This window comes from Triturus cristatus, chromosome 9 (assembly GCF_964204655.1).
Source record: "Triturus cristatus chromosome 9, aTriCri1.1, whole genome shotgun sequence".
Taxonomy (NCBI): Eukaryota; Metazoa; Chordata; class Amphibia; order Caudata; family Salamandridae; genus Triturus; species Triturus cristatus.
Window position 1 is genome coordinate 459,115,450 of NC_140592.1, and position 19,893 is coordinate 459,135,342.

Here is a 19,893-nt window from a genome sequence, read left to right on the forward strand (position 1 = left end):
AAATGCAAAATTTTAACAAATTCTTTTCTCCTGAGAGCAGCAGCAGCAGTCATGTCAGAGAATATGCAACACTTATTAGTCTTGTTCACAAAAAACTGTCTCTGCTGGATAGCTTTTGTCAGAATCCTCTCCTTTATACGGAAGTCTGCGAAGTTCAGCAAGATAGTTTTTGGTATCGTGGATCTTGGAAAAGGTTGCGCTGGGACTCGGTGGGCTCTTATAATGGTGAGGTCGCCCTCAAACTCAGGCAGGACATGCTGTTTGATAAATGAGTTTACCCATGGGAGGGGTTGGGAGCCTTCTATCCCTTCCGGAACCCCGACGTTCTGGAGGTTGGACCTCCGAGAGTGGTTTTCAAGCTCCTCCAGTTTATTCTCGAGGTAGTTCTTCCTTTTAGCTGCCTCTTTTACCTCTCCCATAGCCATATTCATTTGATCCTCCAATACAGATATTCTAGCTTCCGCTTCCTGCAATCTAATGGGAAATCCGGTCATCACTTCTTCTGATGCAAAGCAGCGATTTCCATTTGCTGCGTTTTTTCATTTTGCGGACCTCTTCCAGGATTAAATTCCACATATCCCCGAAATCCAACTGGAAGACCTCCCTGGTCTCCATATTCTGACAGGAATTGCTTAGCAGGCCATCAGTTCCAATACTCGTACTTCCCACCTTTGGGTCCACCTGGGCCGGCGCAGCTTCTGGCAGTGCTTGCCCCTGAGATCTCAATTGAGGTTGAGGCTGAGATTGTGGCTGAGGCTGGGATGACATCAGGCTCACCGAGGTACCCATCACGATCCTTCTGTCTTTATCTGCCACATCTTGAGCCAGGATGGAATTTAACCTGGGCGTAGTTTTTCCCACTACATTCATGGAGCTTGGAAGTATAGGGGGCGCCGCCGAAGCTTGTGCTTGAGTTAGATCTTGCTGTTGATACTGAGCTTCAAAAAGAACAGTTTCAGAATTTCGTCGAGTTATAGCCTGATCCTGATCCTTAGGAATCAGATCTTCTGGAGATCCTAGTGGGACCAATCCTAACCCCCGCGGTGAGGCACTCAATGGTTTGGAAACCGAATTTGAGGTTGGTGAAGAGGACTGTGACAGTTGTAGAATGGTTTTCTTTGTAAACAACGGAAAATCCTTTGTTCCTTTTCTGCCTTTCCTCAAACCGTCCTGTACTGGACTGCCTTGTGAAGACATTGTTGATACAACAGCAGCTTCAGTTGGCTCCGGTGTGGCATACGCCTGTTCAGCTGTTAATTCAGGCAACCCCTCGCGTTGTGGAGAAACAATGATGGAGGGGGACTCGTCCTCAGAACTCTCAGGAATGCTGTTGAGGCCGGGGGAGCTGGAATTGTTTCCCTTAACCTTTTCCTTATTAGCCCGGAGTGCGGCTTTTTTCGCCAGAGCCTGGCGTGTTTTAGCTTTAAGACGAGCCGCAGCTTCAGTTTTACTTGAGTTATTAACAATACTTGCATGCTTCTGGGGTTTGCCCATTGTTGCTCTAGTTTTTTTAACTTTATTTGCCTTTGTTCCTTCCAGATCCTCCTCTCCTTTACTTTCACGAGAGGATCTCCTAAAGTCTGCAGTATCCAATTATTACTTTCTTGCTTTCTTCTTCTATTATTTCCCCCCTTTAAGCCACTAGTGCCTCTGATATTACGAGTCTTTAAATTACTGCAGTTTAGGTACTTCAAGATCAGGAAAGGTTCCTGACATTAAATCTCATGGCATCCCCGCAGCAATCCCGGCCGTTATTTGGGAAAGCGCTCGTCCCCTCCTCACCTTCACGGGCGTTGCTTGCATTGATCAGCTCCCCCAATGGCCGCCGGAAAAGCGCTCGTCACCTCCTCGCCTTCACGGTCGCTACTGCGTCAATCAACTCCCCCCAGTGACCGCCAGAGACTCGCAGTTGCGAACGCCCAGCGGACAGACTCACGGAGGGCTCACTCCATACCCTGCTCAATCCTTACGCCTGGGACTCAAAAGCTGCTTCGCCTTTCAACAAGAATCCCGGCAAAAGTCGCGGCAGGAATCTCTCGGGACGCAAGCCAGCAGCAACACACCAGGTACGAATCGCCATGTTGGGGGTGGGGCAGCTGTCACATACAGCTATCCGGAGGCGTGGTTCTCCGGCAATTGGACATTTCATAGATGAATTTCTGGAATATGTTTTCAGTCAGTAAAGTTCCTCAGAACAATTATAATGTTTGAGTCAATGCTCTGCTCCAATTAATAAACTATATGAATATTGGTGGTGATAGGAGAGTGGGGTGGGCAGGGGCGTAGCTGGGGGGGGCGGTCCGACCCAGGCGGCACAATTTTTGGGGCGGCGACGCGCGGCACTGGAGGCCCGTTGCGGCGGCCTTTATAATTTACTTAGGGACACTGACCTGACACTAGTGTCAGTGTCCCCAAATAAATTATAAAGGCCGCCACAACGGGCCAACAGTGCCGCGCGCGCGGCCCTGTTTGAAGTGCGAGCGCATGCGCACCGCCATCTGCTGATTGCAACTTCTGCCTGCAGCGTGCAGCGCACGCATGCCACTACCACCACCTAGTATAGGCCCATGACGTCGCCGCTTCTGCAAGGTTGAGAGCGATCCGGGCTGAGGCCTCCTGTGGTGGCAGGCCGACAGAGCTGCAGGCAGAGAGATAGTAGATACAATACAAATCTGCGAGAGGTAAAGCGATGTACCACCCTAGGCTCGAATCAGTTAATTGTTCGGGAATGTGGACTACAGGCAGGGCAGAGACCAGAGGAAGGGTCCACGGCACTTTTTGAGAACGCCGGGCGCAAGAAGTAAGTGATGTAAGATGATGGGGCGAGGATGTGGTCCCTCGGCTTAAACTGCCGACTTTGGTGCTGGAAACCAGAGTTTGAGCCTCGAGGTTGCGTCCACATCCGGTGATTCTGGGCAAATCACTTGACCTCCCAGTGCCTGAATGTGTAATGTAAATACGGTTCTCATGTAAAGCGCTCTAATCCCTTCGGGTCGACTTCGCGCTATATAAATATGCAACAAAAAAAATGGCAAAGTACACAAGTTTTTGGAGTTCTGCTATAGGCACAGTTGTTCCAATGTGCTTCCGTGTTCTCACTCGACTGAGTGGGGGTGAAGGAGGGTGTGTTTGAGATATATTTATAGCTTCTTTAGTTTCTTGAATTAATCTTGCCATGGGTTTATGGTGAACCTGTGTGTCAGTGTTAAGCTGTGATATCTAGCAACCATACAGCATGGCGTTACATATTCTGCAGTAAACATGTGGTAGGTGCATAACATCTTGAAATAGATTTTGTGCTGCACTGGACAGTCCATGAACTGATTGGCTACAGACCTCCACTGTTTCACAGCCTAGCTAATGCATGCAGTAGATGACCAGAGGCCTGGTGATTGCGTGGGAGTGAGCAGGTGATTGTGTACGAACAGCTGATTGCTTGGAAGTGAGATCACAGAGAGCCAACACTGGGTCCGATCTGTGGAAGTTCTGCATGTTTTCACAGATACACAGCATAAAGGGACAATGGCTGTCTCTTCAAAGCGCCAGCCATTGTCTGTGCCTACCTGCTCCACGGGGTTGTATGTGATTTCATTGAAAACGGTTAAATGCCACATAAACTGACTGTTGGAAACTTTCGGGATTAATTGCATTTACCATTTCATGGAAACCGATGAATAGATTTAGCATGCTTATTGTTTAAGGTGTAAATCAAACCCTTCAGGATGTCATGATTGGAAAAAAAATCACAATATCAACACTTTTGTAAAAATGCCTCTCATTTTACAAAAGTGCCTGTGAAATTTTGATAATGCTTAAACTTTTTCCCTCCCCACCGCCCGCTCGTGAGGTTGGAGCACTGCATTTCTTTAAAATGTTTTAGTGGCGCAGGCCCTGCATCTTCTGCAGCAGAGCAACTATTTCTCTCCTCTTCAGCACGAATATCCAAAACCATTTTAGATTGGTGTTGGAATCTCTGACTAACACCGGGTCGTGCCTTACCCCAGCTAATTTAGCAGCAGAAGTAGGGTCCAGCCCCTGAAGGTGGGGCCAATCTGTGCATTCTCTCTCTTTGGTAATATAAAACCTGCGGGACTGTGAAACTGAATAGCTCCTCCGCACTTCTTTCTGGACTGATTAGTTATGTTTCAAAATGTGCACACACTGCACTATGATGCAGAAGGAGTGGGTGGAGGAGTGGTAATACGTCAGCAGCCAGTAAGAAGGCCCAGCAAGTTAAGACCTCTAGTTTTACCTGCAGGTCAGAAGTTTGAATCGCAGTAAAGTGGATCTTAGCCTTTCATCCTTTCAAGGTCGATAACCAGAGCACTCTGTGAGTAATTATAGAATATGTTATTTAATTTGCAAAAAATTCCAATTTACTGTTATTGTAGTAATGCTTCAGGTGCCAATAACTCTTATTTATTTGAAGTTTTTGAAAAGTGCTCTTACAATTGTCCTTTCTCACATTCTCCATGTATCCAAGGCTGACATTCAGTTCTCGTGTGCAGCATTGAAGTAACAATTACCATGCAGCACTGTACCCTGCCTTTTCATCACACCTCATTCCACCCTGGCCCACTCCTTCCTGTCCCACCCTATACCACATCCCACTCTATGCTACACAACCCTACCCTGTCCCATCAAACCAAACCCCCACCATGCCCATCTCATCCCTTTCCCTCACATCTCATCTCTTCCCTCACATCTCATCCCACCCCATCCCATTTTCATCAAATCCCACCTCACCATCCTCTCAATCCATCCCATCCGAACGCTACAAGATCGAACCCCAACCCCATCTACCCTCTCCTCTCCTCATCACATTACCTCGCATCATAGCCAGTCCCAAAGACCACCCCATCCCTTTTACTTCCCCATCACCTATTCCATTGCATTCCATCCCACCATTCTCCAATATCTTTCCATCCACTTCCATCCCATCCATTACACTTCAGTCCCCATTGCATCTCCCCTCCCCACCCACCCACCCTTTTCCCATTGCATCCCATCTTCTCAGGCCCCATCTCACTCACCTGATTCAGGGGCGTAGCTAGGGGGGGGCGATGGGGGTGGTCCGCCCCAGGCGGCATTATTTTAAGGGTGGCGGCCGCGCGGCACTGGTGGCCCGTTGCGGCGGCCTTTATAATTTATTTGGGGACACTGACACTACTGTTACAGTAGTGTCAGTGTCCCCAAATAAATTATAAAGGCCACTGCAACGGGCCACCAGTGCCGCCCGCGCGGCCCTGTTTGAAGTGCGAGCGCATGCGCACCGCCACCTGCTGCTTGCAACTGCTGCCTGCAACGTGCAGCGCACGCACGCCACCACCACCTAGCATAGACCCGTGACGTCGCATAAGCTTCTGCAAGGTTGACTGTGCGCTGGGCGGAGGCCGTCCGGGTTCATTGTGCGTGCCGCCTGGGTTCTGGTCCGGGTCGGGACACAAAGTAGTGCTTGCGCTTCCTGTGGACGGAGCTGTGCAGCGGAGCTTGGGGTGCCCTGGCTTGAGGTCTCCTGGTGCTTGCGAGGACGGGACATTTAAACCCGGAGCACTGTTTGTGGAATGCAGTGTGAGGGGAGCTTCATTCAAGCAGGTAAGCCCCGGCGCAGTTCTTGTCTATTAGGCTTCCTCTTGTGAGAGAAATGGGGACAGAGACATGAAACGTTTATCCTTGCACACAAAGGCTTTCTTCGTTACTTTTTAATATAATTATGTGAAATGGTGACAGGCTGTGCCCTTACAGCCCTAGTTGATGCGGACTTGATACATACAACAGTGTATTCCTGGTGTACCTACATAGAAGTTTGATTCAAACTGTTTGAACGTCAATATTCAAGCTTAATTTGGGAAAGTTGATAAAAAATAATGGAAACACAATTGTAAGCAGCTAAATATAAAAAAATATTGACAAGGACAGTCATTTTGATTTCTTTTTTTTTTTTTTAAGTGGAACGGTCTCTTAAAGCTTCACTAATTCACACACAGCATAGGGACAGTATGGACAGCTGGTATGCAACGTTTCCAAACGCACAGAGAAGAGGTTTAACATGTGTAGCAGCAGTTCTGTTATGTTGACCTGCCAGATATGGTTCAGAGTTAGGCAATTACTTGGCCTCTGCACTTTATGCAGACATCAGTCTGCGTTTGTGATTCATCCATCAGAGGTTTTCCAGTAGGGGAACTGAATCACATTAATGTGGGTGGCTGGCTTGGAAGGCATTGGCTATCCTCATAGAGCTGTTCTATAAAGGGAGTTGGGGGAGAGGAGAGACTCTTGACACTTTCCAGCCGAACCTGTGTTAATGTTGAGTGTGTTTGGGTGTTCTGCATTGTGGTTCGCAGTGGAGGTTAGGGCCTTGAATCCTTTCCCCTAATTAGTGTTGGCTATGGTAGTAGTGTTGTTTGAAGTAATGCCATGTGCCCTTGTAAATGACATAGGTGGTTGATGTAAGAGTCATTCTAGTGTAATATTTGTGGATTTTATGTTTCTCCTTTGGTATGCATTGTTCCTCATCTAGGTTCTAATACAAACATTCCACCCTAGGTTCTTATTTGCCCGTATCCTTGTAGTTGGAACTGGCCTGTCTCTTGCTTGCATTGTCTCTGTTGTCTTGTTCTAGCCTTCCATTACTACTCTGCCTGATGTTTCCCAGCCTAAAGCCGCTCAATATTGAGGTCTCTCTGTCTCCAAGGCCTATCTATTGCGTCTCCCGGTTCCTTTGTTTTACCTATCTCACTAAAGTATGAGAGGCTCTCTTTCTCCAAACGCCATCCTGCAAGCATTAGTTCCCGAACTCCTCTTGTTCACTGGTTCCCTGTTCCCTAGTTGCTTAGACACCATGCAGACAGATTGTCAGAAGGACAATCACCTATCCAGGGATAGCTCAGCCGCTATTAAGGCATGGCTTTGCTCCCTGTAACTTGTTTGGGAATGCTCTGTTGTCTGGTGAGAGTAGCTCTGCTGACAAAGACCTTAAAGGATAGATTTGCTGTTTGCACTGAGTAAGAAATTAACCAGAAGAGCAAGGGATTGATCAGGTGAATGGTACTAATCAGCTGCCTTTGACATGTGATGATAGCTGTGATCACTGTGGCACGTAAGTAGTACTTTTGCTATCTGTGACATATGAGTGATACTTGTACTATAAGCGCTGAGTGTGGAATAAGTCTTCATCTGAGCAAGTGGTGGCTGTGCTGTTAGCACCAGTTAGACATGTGGGCTATTGCACCTGTCTCTGGGTAAATGTCATTCTGTACCCTGCCTTTATGTTGATGTGTTCTTGTAATTCTGCTCAGGAAACAGCAGGGATAAACTGACCTCTCTGCTTCGATTCTCTCATTGATACATTTACCTGCAAGCACAGGCAAGCCTTTCTACTCTCTCTTCCTAAATAATGTATTCATCTGTAGAGCCTAGAGTTCTAGAGAGAGTTGAATGTCGTGTGAGCTATTTACCTTAAGAGTTTTGTCTTGTGAGAGGAAAGGAACACAAAAGATTGAGATACAAGATACAAGAGAAGAACCTGGTATTCTCTGAACCCAGGGCACCAGGGCCTAGGTTACGAGAGCTCCAGTTGTGATCGCAGGTTGCCAGTGTGATTGCTCCAGTCAGTCAGCAGTTGTCTAGGCGCATCCAGGTCTGTGTACCACTAAGGTTATGAACCTTTTGAAATGCGTAAGGGATCTGATGAAGGGCTTTATTCCCGGATGTCTGTGAGTAGAGCGATACCAGTAGTAGCTAGCTATCACTCTCCAATGATTGAGCCGTGGACATACTGAAACACACATGCGTAAATGCACACATAACTTACTTCATATCAGGACTTCTTTTAAGTGGGTATTTTTCTCCAGACCTTGGTTCTGCCATGCCTACATTCGGGCCTAGGAGGCAGCTGAAGACGTGTGTTACAGGGACGTGTGTTACACAGCCTTGGCGTTCCATACTAGACATGTTATTATGATTTTACTGTTTTTGTGGACTTTTAACACTGTTGGTTTCCATGAAAGTAATGTGAAAACAAAATTGCAGAAAAATGTAATGTTTCTTGTTTCTTCTGATTTTTCACGGAGTGCCGCAGTGCCGGATCAGTTTGTCCCGGGCCTTGGATAGGGTTGAACATGTTCCCATGGCCCCTACAGCTGTGTTTAAGGATTGTGATGATAATGTGTCGCCCCTCCCTGTATTTTAGCTTTGGGCCCCCTGGGCAGGCTGTGCACCATGTGTGTGCTGAGGCTGATCTGAAGTAGAGATGCACTATTACAAGCTGGCTTTGGGTCCCAGGGAGTTGGTTGCTGCTTCTTAGAAGTAATGACAGGGCGTGACCCCTGGCTGTTGCCTTTGGGCCACCAGAGCGGGCTTTGTACTTGGTCTGTGTTGGCAAGGTTGTGGAGCTGACTGACCCCTTTGTGCTGAGTTTAGTTCTAATGGCACACAGGGAGTCATTCCCTGTGAATAATTAATTTGCTGTTTTTGAAAGATAAAGAATTACAGGCTTCGACACTGTTAGGTTGGCTTTGTGTCCTCAGAGCACATCACGTTTGTGCACGCTCCCACTGCTTTAATGGGGGGACCATGATGTTTGGTCATTTATTGTCAGCTGTAGATGACGGATCCCCGAACAGTGTCATGTATGTGCATGTTTACATTGTGCCGAGGTGATTACCAGGTAATCGTTCACGCAGCTTTCTGATAGATGTCACATGTGGTTTTTCTGAGTCCCCAGATAGATCATGCAGTCTGTGTGTCCTCCTTTGTACTGCCGGTCACTGGTGTATTCAACTGTGTAGCCTTGGACCGTGTCATGTATGTGTATGCAACTTGCATGATCGAGGTAACTAATAGCGGCGATACTACGTGTCTCTCGGACCACCTTCAAGTGCGTGCTGTCCTTTTTCCCCAGCACCAGCTATCCCCCCCTCCCCTCCCTCCCAGGGGCAGCAATCTGAGGGATAGCCCCGGGCGCCACAAGCTCTAGCTACGCCACTGGGGGTGGGATTTATCGAGCTGAAGAGATGGTTTCAACTCAATGAGCATAAAGAGAATTGTGTCCCTTTACTCCTTCCTCCCCTCCCACCCTGGCTTTCGTTCCTCTCATTACTTAGTAATGAAGGATCACAGACAGTTCTCAAATGTTAAATGGCAGAGGGATGTAAATCAATCTAGAAGGCTTGTTCAGATAGGACCAAGACTGATGTAATTAGTGTTATTTAGTGATATAGAACTGAGCATTGACTTATTTGATAATATTTGTGACTTGGCAAAAAGAAATGAAAATGAAACAATTTATTAGTCAAAACATTCAAGAATCTTCAAAAGACATTAGCCTTTGTAAACACCTGTAGCTATTTAAGTAACTTTGTGTTATCAGAAATTTATTGTGAGTTTTGAAAAACTTGAAGTACTTTGTAAAACTGTTCTTAAGAGTATTTAGATTTTCTAAACTGGTTGGATATATTTGCTAAAGTCCTATGTAAATTCAGGGGGAATGTCACAGTTTTGCAATCTCTGTCGGAGACGCCCCTTGCAGAATTCACTGCTTTCCATCCCTCCCTTTATTAAGGCATTCTGTTCCGACTCTCCATTACTCCGCTGTGGCTCTGTCACATCCTCACCGTGCCATCATGAATGTCTCAGCCTGTGTTCTTATTTTTGCTTCTGTGTCCTGGGCGACAGCTCCTCTGTTGGCAGTCTGCACCACTGGGGAATCCATATTTCCAGTGGTGCACTAATACTGTAATGGTACTTCCTGTTTCCTCTCATCCACACCTGTGTGGAGAATGCCGTGTAGGATTTGTCTGCAATAGGGTACCAGTGGGGAATTCCGTAGTGAGATGCTGGTGGTGTATTGATGCATAAATAAGGTCTGCAAAATGGTTTGAATATGAATGGAGGGACTGTAAATACGTTGCTATGGTAAGCTTTTTTAATTTGCCACAAAACTTTCAATTTAAAAAAAAAATTAACTTATTGAAAGTATTTACATAAACTTTAGAATTTCTGAATTAGCCTTTTTTTTATTGTTTCAGACTCATTTTCATACAGTGTACTCATAGCAACATGCTCTTAAATATAAAATAGCTAATTCATGGATAATACCTGTCCTAAGCCTGCAGCAGGTATAGGAACTAAGCATTCTTTTCCAATAAGAGTAATTGTTTGGAGGAATGCTGTCTTATATATGTTTCATACCCTCATACTCAACACGATTAATCATAGAGCCTCTGTTATAAATATTTTTCTGAAATGTGCATTTTTTTGTCCAGATTCAGATGATAAAAATTGAAACAGATGACAATCGAGAGACTCGCTCTGCCAAGGATGCCCTGTTACTGTGGTGCCAGATGAAAACAGCTGGGTGAGTTACTGTGTCTGTCAAGGCATCATGTCATGATGGTTCATTTTGCATTTTCTTGGGGCTTCATGCTTATCTTTTCTTTTTTCTTTGGTTTTTTATAGTGCTAACTCGATCCGAAGTTATAAGAGCGCTTTACATGAGCACCAGTTGCGTTTCAGACAGACATATTCAGTTTGTTGGGCACGGGGAAATGAAGTGATTCGCCCAGAATCACAGGATGTTGAGCGTTCCTGCCGAGACTCGAACCTGGGTCCCCAGCTTCCAGGTCGACCGCTGTAGCTGTTAGGCCACTGTACCAGCCAGTGGCCGTTACTGAAAATCACCTTGCCAATTAGGCCATTCTTGTAGGGACACAATTATAACGTGGCTTTCTTGAGACCTAGGGGTCTATTAGGATGGCGGATGGATGGCCATCCATCCGCGATCGCAACCCGGAAAACCGCCGGTCACATTAGCATGGTGGTGATGACCGCGCCGGTGAGAAATTCTGCCCGCCACTTTTCTGCCGGTAGCAGTCCGCACGCATGCCTGGCGGGCGGAGCAGGACCGCTAAAATGGGGCCGGTGCAAGGCCAGGCTCCGACGGCATGATTATGATGCCGGCGGTACCCAGCCTTTCCGCTGTGGGGGAACCGCCACGGAAAGGCATGCGGAGAATGTCTCCGGGGGCCCATTGCGGGCCCCCAATGTGTTGGGGGGGTGTGGGTGCACTGGGCAGGTACCCATGGTACCCCCCTACATGTCCCTGTACCAGGTGGCAGGCACGCAGTGCAGGGATATGCAGGACATGCTCCTTTTGATATTGCTGCAGTGCTGCTGGCAGCAGCAACCGCCACAATGTTAAAGGTCGCGATCGTACTGCCGCGGTCGGATTTCGACTGCGGAGCATACTAATTGGACCGGCGGTTATGCCGCGGTCCTGGCGGGGAGTTGTTTCCCGCTACTATGGCGGTCGGGGTGATTTTCCCGACCGCCATCCTAATAGACCTCCTAGTGTGTTGATTTATTTTTATATGGTGAAGGAGTGGTACTGCCTGTAAACAAAGGCATTTAATCACCTCTCTGTCCAGAGGGGGGCGCACTATAATGCACAGCACCTCCCCCGCACAAGCATTCTATCCAATAGCAAGATCTTTTTTTTTAACCATGGTGTATCCAAAATATGAAGCAAACCATCTCTAGGGGTTGGTCAAACTGGCTAAAGAGCGAGAGTGGGAGAATTTATTTGGCAGAAAGATGTTTTCAGGAGCTTTTTCAAGATGCAAGAGAAGGTAGAGCTTTTATGTACATGAGAACCTGATTCCACAATTTAAGAGCAACTACTAAGAAGTGCCACTTTGAACAGGTCTTGGGGCGCAAAAAGAAAGGAGGAGGTGTGAAAATATCACTTGTTTGGAGGGTATCTCGTCTGCCATATTACAAGTGTATTAAATCCTATGGCTCCTGCAGTACAGCGGATGGCATATCTGTTGCGTTTGTGAGGGAGTATCCCATGCCCAAATCCTAAATCAGGCCCTATATTCTCAAACTAAATCAATAGTAAAACACACTGTTAATACACAACACTTAACTAAAGGGATTAAAACACAAATACAAATAACAAGAAACCTGGAAATCATCAACAAAGCCTGAAATCGGTCTCTTTGCCCACCAGGATACACTCATACTCATTTTAATTTTAGTAACAAAGTTTATCTTCAGGTTACACATATTTGAATAACAATGTGTCTCTAAATTCTTCTTCTTGTCAGGTACCCTGAAGTCAATATTCAGAATTTCACCACCAGCTGGAGAGACGGCTTGGCCTTCAACGCTCTGATTCACAAGCACAGGTATACCATGTTATCCAGAGTTATTTCTGATGTGCTAGTGTTTTGAAGGACAAGTTTTCAACCATTGGCTCAGTTCGCAGGGCTATTGTTAAAAGAGATGGAGGTCTGTAGCTAAGAGGTGTGATGGGTTCGGATTAAATTTTGAATTCCCCAGTACAAACATAAGCCAAAAATAGTTGTTAAGAAAGGTCAAAACTACTCGCCCATCCATAGAGAGGTAAACAAGTTGCTTCTAATTGCCAAACCATCTGGACAAACGTTATTTCCCATGATGGAAATCCCATCTGCCCAGTTAAAAATGGTAGTACCACGTAGCCTTTGCACACTCTCAGTCAAACATTCATTTAGGACACCTAAAAGTAGCAGTCTCTGGGGGGTGCACTTGTGAGCTTAGAATTCATCTCACAATATCATTCAAAATATTTAATTTACTAGTAAACACATTTTAAAAATGATCACTTAAGTCTGATTCTAGAGGCTTCTTATGAGCAAAAGACAAATGCATATATTTGCAACTGGTTTCCACTGGACTGAGTTGGTAAAATATGTGTTGGTCAATGCATATGGAGCTGCTGCAAAGAAATGTACATTTGCTTCATTTACATATCAGAAATGATTGTTATGTCTGTTGGTTTCAGTTGGGTTGCTTTAATATTAGTCCTGGAAATAGTTTGAAATTGGTCTTCTGAAATCTCCGTGAGGGCATGCGATTGAGCCAAAACACCATGGATGTGGAAAATAACATTTCCCCCTCCAAATCACCATCCATTTGTAAAAGATGATTCTCCATAAAATCCAAAAATGGTTCAATAAAGAGACTGCAGACTGCAAATTAAATGTGGAATGTAGAGCTATAAATTCTCAAGCCCTATTCTCACAACCTATCTACATATGGACCCCACATGAACCAAGCAAGATCCATTCTGCCAATTCTTCATCCCAGTGTTGTTTAGAGATCTGACTTTCCTCATTACGACCAGTAAAAAATCTGGATCTCCTAATCATCGGTGTCTGGCATCTCACTTTAAGGACCTTGACCGCACTTATGAGACAGTTGGTTGCCTGCTTCAGGTTTTCACTTTCAACAGATATAGGGCCTCATGTAGGTAGCTAAATACCGGTCGGTAACGGCCGAAATTCGGTAAATATCCCGTTACTGACCGGAATTTAGGCATTTGAGATGTAGGAGGCATGATTTAAGGATTCGGTAATTTACCGAATCGGTAAGGGATCGGTAAAATACCGAAACGGTAAAATACAGATTCGGTAAATTACCGAATCCTTAAATCATATGTAGGGAGCACTCAAGTGAGTGAATTTCAGTAGTAAGGATTCGGTATTTAACACCAACTACAGGTTGATGTTAAATAACGAATACCTTTCAAAAAGCTAAATTTGGCTGCTTTAAAAGTGACATGTGGCAGACATACATGCCCTTAGGGCATGTATGTGCGCCACATGTGCACACATGCACGAATCAGGGGTGCAACAGGGTGTCAACGTGACACCCTGCCACCCATGATTATGCTTCCCCTATTACCGATTCGGTATTTACCGAATCGGTAATAGTAAATGGCTTCCCATTCATTCGGCCCATAGGAATGAATGGGAAGGGATGCATTATTACCGATTCGGTAAATACCTATTCATAAATACTGATATTTACCGAATCGGTAATAATTACCGATTGTTTACCTACATACTATTTACCGATTCATAAATACCGAATCGGTAAAATTCGGTATTTATGAAATCGGTAAATATAATTTATCTACATATGGCCCATAATGTCTTATTTAAAGTAAGCTGCAGTAAATCTCCAAAAGAAAAACCACAAGCAGATCCAGCAGACCATACCAATATAGTCCAATAGCAATCCTGCCATCCCCAGCTAAACAATGGCTTATTTCAGCATTTGTGGAAGTCAGCATAGTTCTCAATAGAAAGGCTGGCTTCCATCCCCTGCAAGAAACTGTGTGAGCCATCACTGCCTCTTTCAATGTGAGGTGGATGATAACAGTATTTGAGAACTGATCTTACTAGAACGGTCAGTGGCCCTCAACTCCGATGATCATACCATCCTCATGCAGGAACCTTTCAGTGTTGGACTTGTAGGTACTGTACTAAGCGGAATAATGTTCTTTTTGGAAGGCAAATAACAGGTAGTTGAAACCCCTCATCACTGATCCCCTGCATGAGCTAACGTGATACCAGAGAACTTTTCCCCGTCCGTCGTTTTCAATGTCTGTGTCCAACCACCCTCCTGGTTGACTGATCTCTTAGGTTGAATATCTACAGTTGTGCTGAGGATACTTTGCTTTTGTTGAGTCTCTAACCAACAGTAACAGAGAAATGTAACTTCACTTTCTGTTTTCTGGCGATAGATAATTGGATGAGTTGAAAATTCCCGAAACTCAATCCTTTGAAAAATTACGTGGTGGTGATGGATACACCGACTGACGCCTGGCCGTTAGACATATAACCGAACTAGTTAGGCATCTCCCCCAAAACTTATCCACAAGCGAAGTATCTGGTGATCATTTTGAATACTCACTTGATAAAGGATCCTCGAGTTGTCATTTACAAACTTACTGCAATCATTTGTATACCACAACATTTTCTTTTGGAGCTTTAGGCTTTAGATCCTGCATCTATTGTTGGGCTCGGACATTTGCAAATTATTTTTCTTAACAGTTGTTTTTGAGTCACAACACCCGCTATGACTCCACCCACAGTGCACAATGCAACAGTACAAAGATTCCAACTTAGATTGTTTTCTTCCGCCCTAGCTTTCTGATGTTTGAGTGCGTGTTCTGGAATCAACAGGGCTTTCACCGAGAACTTTGAGCCCAGCCTTTAATTCCTGTGACCAGAAAGCAATTGCTGACTTCTCCTGCACCAGCTTTGACAACATCTCATTGACAATCAATTGTTTTCAACGCACCGCGCCTCAATGAACCGCACCTGAGGACGCCTCACCGGTCTGCGACTGGACGCCCACACCTATATCTGCCTTAACAGAAAATTGAAGATCTTAAGGTCGTATTCCAGAGAATTACCTTTCCAGTACTGCCCGAGTTGTAACTCTTAGTGTCCCTGGTCAGTGTAACCTTTGCTTGTCCCTGAACACAATGAAGACCCCTGCACCCCCTGTAAAGCATTTTGTAAACAAAGGTACCCCCTAAAATATTACTTCAAAGGTCACAGAGCTAGGGGGGAAAATAAAAAAAGTACTCAATAGTGCTCCCTCATGTAAACCATTCCAGTCCAATAAGACTGTTCCGCACCCAAGGGAGAAGCAGGAGGCACATCCCAAGATGATGTGCCAACAGTTGCACAAGACCACAAGCTTCTTCGAGGAAGAGGACATCTTCTGCACCAAGGGAGAAGAAGTAGACCCATCGGGCTTTTGAGCTGTGTGCATGGTACAGAGTCCAGAGGTGTGTCCTCCGAGTCCTCGGAATACTAGCATAAGGGAGTAGAGCATCCAGCTCCAAAGCCTTCAGGCTCAAAGACCAAGACCACACCTAGGCCCCCTATCCTTCCTGTAACGCAAAAGGGTCAATTTCAGTTGGGTCAACCAAGAGAGCATTCCCTGCTGAGGCAGAGCATGCTTCCCAGGAGAGTCAAGCATAGAGCCCTGAGCCCTGCCTCTAGAGGCACCAACCTTTGGGTCAAGCTCCATTAGCGAACACCGTGCGACTGCAAGAACCAATTTGATGCTGAATAAATATTCAGTGAGGTGCCGAGCTATGCCATCAATTGCTGCCTCCTCGGCCCGAGGCACTGAAAATCCATTTTCAGAACCAGAGCTGCTGCTGTAAATTCTAACCAAACTGGCCCGCATGGCAACAGCAAAAGAAACCTAGACGCTGAGGTTGGAGTCAAGTGAGGCACCGGTTATACTTCAGCTCCCAGATTTCTTCAGCTCGAGGCAGAAGAAGATACACACACACACACACACACGCAAGCATGCACGCACGCATGTACGCACACAGGCATGCACAAACATGCACACACACACACACACACACATTCTCTCTGTCTTTCAGATCCCCAGAAAAAGGAGACTTGCTTTTAAGGAAGAGCCTTCTTTTGAGCCATCTACCTAACTCATTCCGAATAAGATTCAGGGCATGGCTACCAGCCCACTACCACTGCCTCCTGCCCCTAGGGGTCCATCTCCACTCCAGGCATCCCAAAGAATGCGCACATCTCCCCAACCACTGTTTCCGAATTCATCTCTTCAGCCATTCTATACAGACCATGAACCAGGAAGCCCATACCACCCAGGGGACCCATATTAAAAGCCCTTTGATCCTAGGGTTGGGTAAGAACTGTGGAAATTCTACTGGCTTCACCCTCCTGAGTACCACTGACCTCGAGCCTTTCTGCTCTAAGGTTTTGCCAGCAGATGACACTGCCACCTGTCATGCGGTAATCCATGAGGCTGCACACCACCAAAATGTTAAGGTGCACATGGCACAGGAGGAGGGTGACTACCTCATAGAAACTCTGTCAAAGACAGTCTCGCTATACTGAAGGACAAGCTCAAATATGCCACTGAGAACTTCAACAAACCAGTAAAGTATCAGGTGGTTACTACACAGGTGGAGAAAAAGGTTTTGTTTTTTTAATTAACTTTATTGGCATTTAAATATCACATAAACATCATTTTGCAGGCAGATATAGAAATAACAACATTGTCATCCGTTCCTCCCTTCTGATCATGATACAAGAATGGGTGGAGAAAAAAAGTCGGACCTTGATGACCCATTGTACATATGAGGCCAAGTTCAACTTGACTCCCTCATATTTCACACAGCAAGGAAATGAAGGAGCTCATCAAACACCTTCCTGAGGCCCACATGAAAAGGGGCCAAGAACTCAGAGCCAAGGGCAAGGCAATTTCTAACACAACTGTAAGGTGCTTATTGGATACTGCAGTTACTGCCTCCCAAGGGATAAACCCTAATATCCTCTTGCTGCCTTTTGCTTGGCCCCAGATTGCTGGTTTCCAGCCAGAAGGGCAACAGTGCGTATTTAACGTGCCTTTCAATGGATAGCATCTCTTCGGCTCGCAGGTCAATGGGAAATTGGAAAAGATTAGGAAGGAAACAGAAACAGCTTTTTAGGTCTCACCTGCATTGCAGCGCATGCGCTTCTCACTGGTGAGAAAGTTTGTGAGAGAGGGATTTCAGAAAAGGGCTTTAAGCCCCGCCCCTCATTTCCATTGGCTGGCGTCACAGTTTATGCTAAACTGTGGTCTGCCATTGGAAATGAGGGTTTTTTGTGGACGCCCTTCCGCCTCCAATCCGACTGGGTCACCTGCTTTGCTGCTGTCGCAAATCACTTTCTTATCTTTATGTGGCCATGTGTTTCTAATTCACGCTAATTAGAAACACATGGCCCCATAAAGCTAAGAGATCGATGCTTGTTCTTGGTCATGGTCGCCCTTCCGCCTCCAATCCGACTGGGTCACCTGCTTTGCTGCTGTCGCAAAGCACTTTCTTATCTTTATGTGGCCATGTGTTTCTAATTCAAGCTAATTAGAAACACATGGCCCCATAAAGCTAAGAGATCGATGCTTGTTCTTGGTCATGGTCGGTGGATAAGCGCTCAGGCTCCATGCAATGCGGAAGTGGACAAGAACGATATGCTGTGCGGTAAAACATCAACACGTGGGCATGATATTGTTAAAGAGTGCAAAAAGCTGGCGCGAGCGCTTCTAAAAACAACCATTTTTGTCACCTAGCATCAGAGCATGGAGAATGCTTAAGTAGAGAAAGTGACCCGTGTGACATATGGTAAAATGCTTTCGTAAGGTGTTTTTCTTTTTCAAAACATTTCAGGCGTGCTAGACTGGATCAGCTCATGTAAACCGGGACCACAGTTCCCATAATGCATTATGGTGTTAAACAAGTTGCACAGATTGGAAACAAACATTTATATCACATGAAGTCATTTGGTAAACTTTACAGCCCTGTTTGTGACCCTAGCGTTGTTTACAAAATTAGTAGCAGTACTGGAATGTATATTTATTTCAGTGAAAATAAATGTGGCCCAAAAATATTTTTTGAAAGAAGTAAACGCATTCGTCGGCATTCACTTGTTTATTTCTCCTGTGCAAAGGTCAAATTCCACTTTGTCATTTTAGTACAGCTTAATTAGCTCGAGATTTCCATCCTTTTGCTCCATGGATATATAGCTTATTTAATATTAGTGGCTTTCCTCAAAACCCCACCACCTTAGCAGGCAGGCAAGGGAGGTGGTGTGTGTGTGAGACTTAACGAACTAGGGGGTGGGAACGATATGTGGGGGGGCAATGGAAGTAGAGGTGCGGGAGGTGCTGCTGCACCCCTAAAGTAACCTTGCGGGAAGTCAGGAGGGGAATGAGCAATAAGGAGGCCTTTATTTTTTGTTTTTATCATGTTTCATTTACTGTATCTTCAGATAGAGGTCAAATGTCAATGCATAGTCTTCTGACATATTGCTGCGTATTCTTTTAACATGGAGATCGCGGTTTACTTTTCTTTTCTCTTACTGCAAATCAAGGGAAATTTATAATGTGAATCAAGTGATAGTCTTGCTGTGGTACAAGTAGTGTGAAAGGAAAGGCTGTAAGATCTCAAAAGTGTCCAAACACACCAACATTTTAATAGTTGTAAATGAACTGTGCAAATATATCAAAATACATGCAAAGCAAATTTAGTCCAAATGAAGGATGTTGAGTTTATGTAATCCTGAAGTGAAGATTTTAAAAAGTCAAAAAAAAAAAACTAAGGCACTTTACTTGTGTGATGCGCAAATGATAAACATGAACTGATCCCCATATATTGTTTGTGCGCCCTATATGCTCAGCAGTAAAACTGCTTATCTGATGCAAATTTCACTGGAAAATATGCACTTTGTAAAGGGCACTACCCCATGCTTTAGTCCTATATTCAGGACAATGTGCTCCAAAACGCACCTTTTGTTGCATACCGATACCCTACAGCTATTCTGCTGAGTGGGCATGGTTCATATGCGAGCTTGTTCTTTGCGTACTGCTGGGATATTTTTCAAAACCCCTACGACTTCTGTGATGTCACATTGATGGCAGCGTCTGCAATCTGAAAATTGTACCAGCACCATTGGATATCATATGAGTGAAATAGCAAGCAGAGGGAAAAGTAGATTAGGGTAGGCAAGGGGTAAGGAGGTGGGATACGCATCTGGTTGCTTTGTGGGACTAGGTTTGTGCATTGTGTGAGAGATTTTCAGAAAGGAGGTAGTGAACGAAAGGAGGGTGTATGAGAGGGGATTTTTATTAAAAGAAGATTGTGTTTGTTTTAAGGGGTAGGTAAACTGAGGATGCAAAAGGGAGAAGTTTGATAGGAATTTGAGCAGAAGGTGAATGAGTTGGAGAAAGGTAAGAGGAGGAGGCAAGAGTGATGGGTAATGTTAGAAGGATGATAATGTTAGAAGAATATCTGTGAAAGGAAGTTGTGAGAGGGTTAGAGAGCAAGATGTGTAAGAGCGAAGCTAGAGGAAATTCCAAAGGGGACTGGAAGGGGGATTTGGGGTAGTATGCTGGTGCGGAGGTGGTCTGCACCTGTGCTGAGGTGGTGCTGTGCTTGGGCTGAGTGATGCTGAGGTGGGGCTGTGCTTCTGTAGGTGTTGTTGGAATGCAGTTGCGTGCAGTGGCTTGACGTAGATGACTGGC

At 45.4% G+C, this 19,893-nt stretch overlaps 1 protein-coding gene across 1 annotated transcript in view; it reads left to right on the forward strand.

The window, feature by feature from the left end:
* The window catches only part of SPTBN4 (spectrin beta, non-erythrocytic 4), a 1,597,753-nt gene that overhangs the window by 254,135 nt on the left and 1,323,725 nt on the right, over positions 1–19,893 (forward strand). Inside the window, exons 5-6 of the mRNA XM_085625377.1 lie at positions 10,266–10,357; positions 12,108–12,188. Of these exons, the coding sequence (XP_085481503.1) occupies positions 10,266–10,357; positions 12,108–12,188 (173 nt within the window). The remainder of the gene's footprint in view (positions 1–10,265; positions 10,358–12,107; positions 12,189–19,893) is intronic.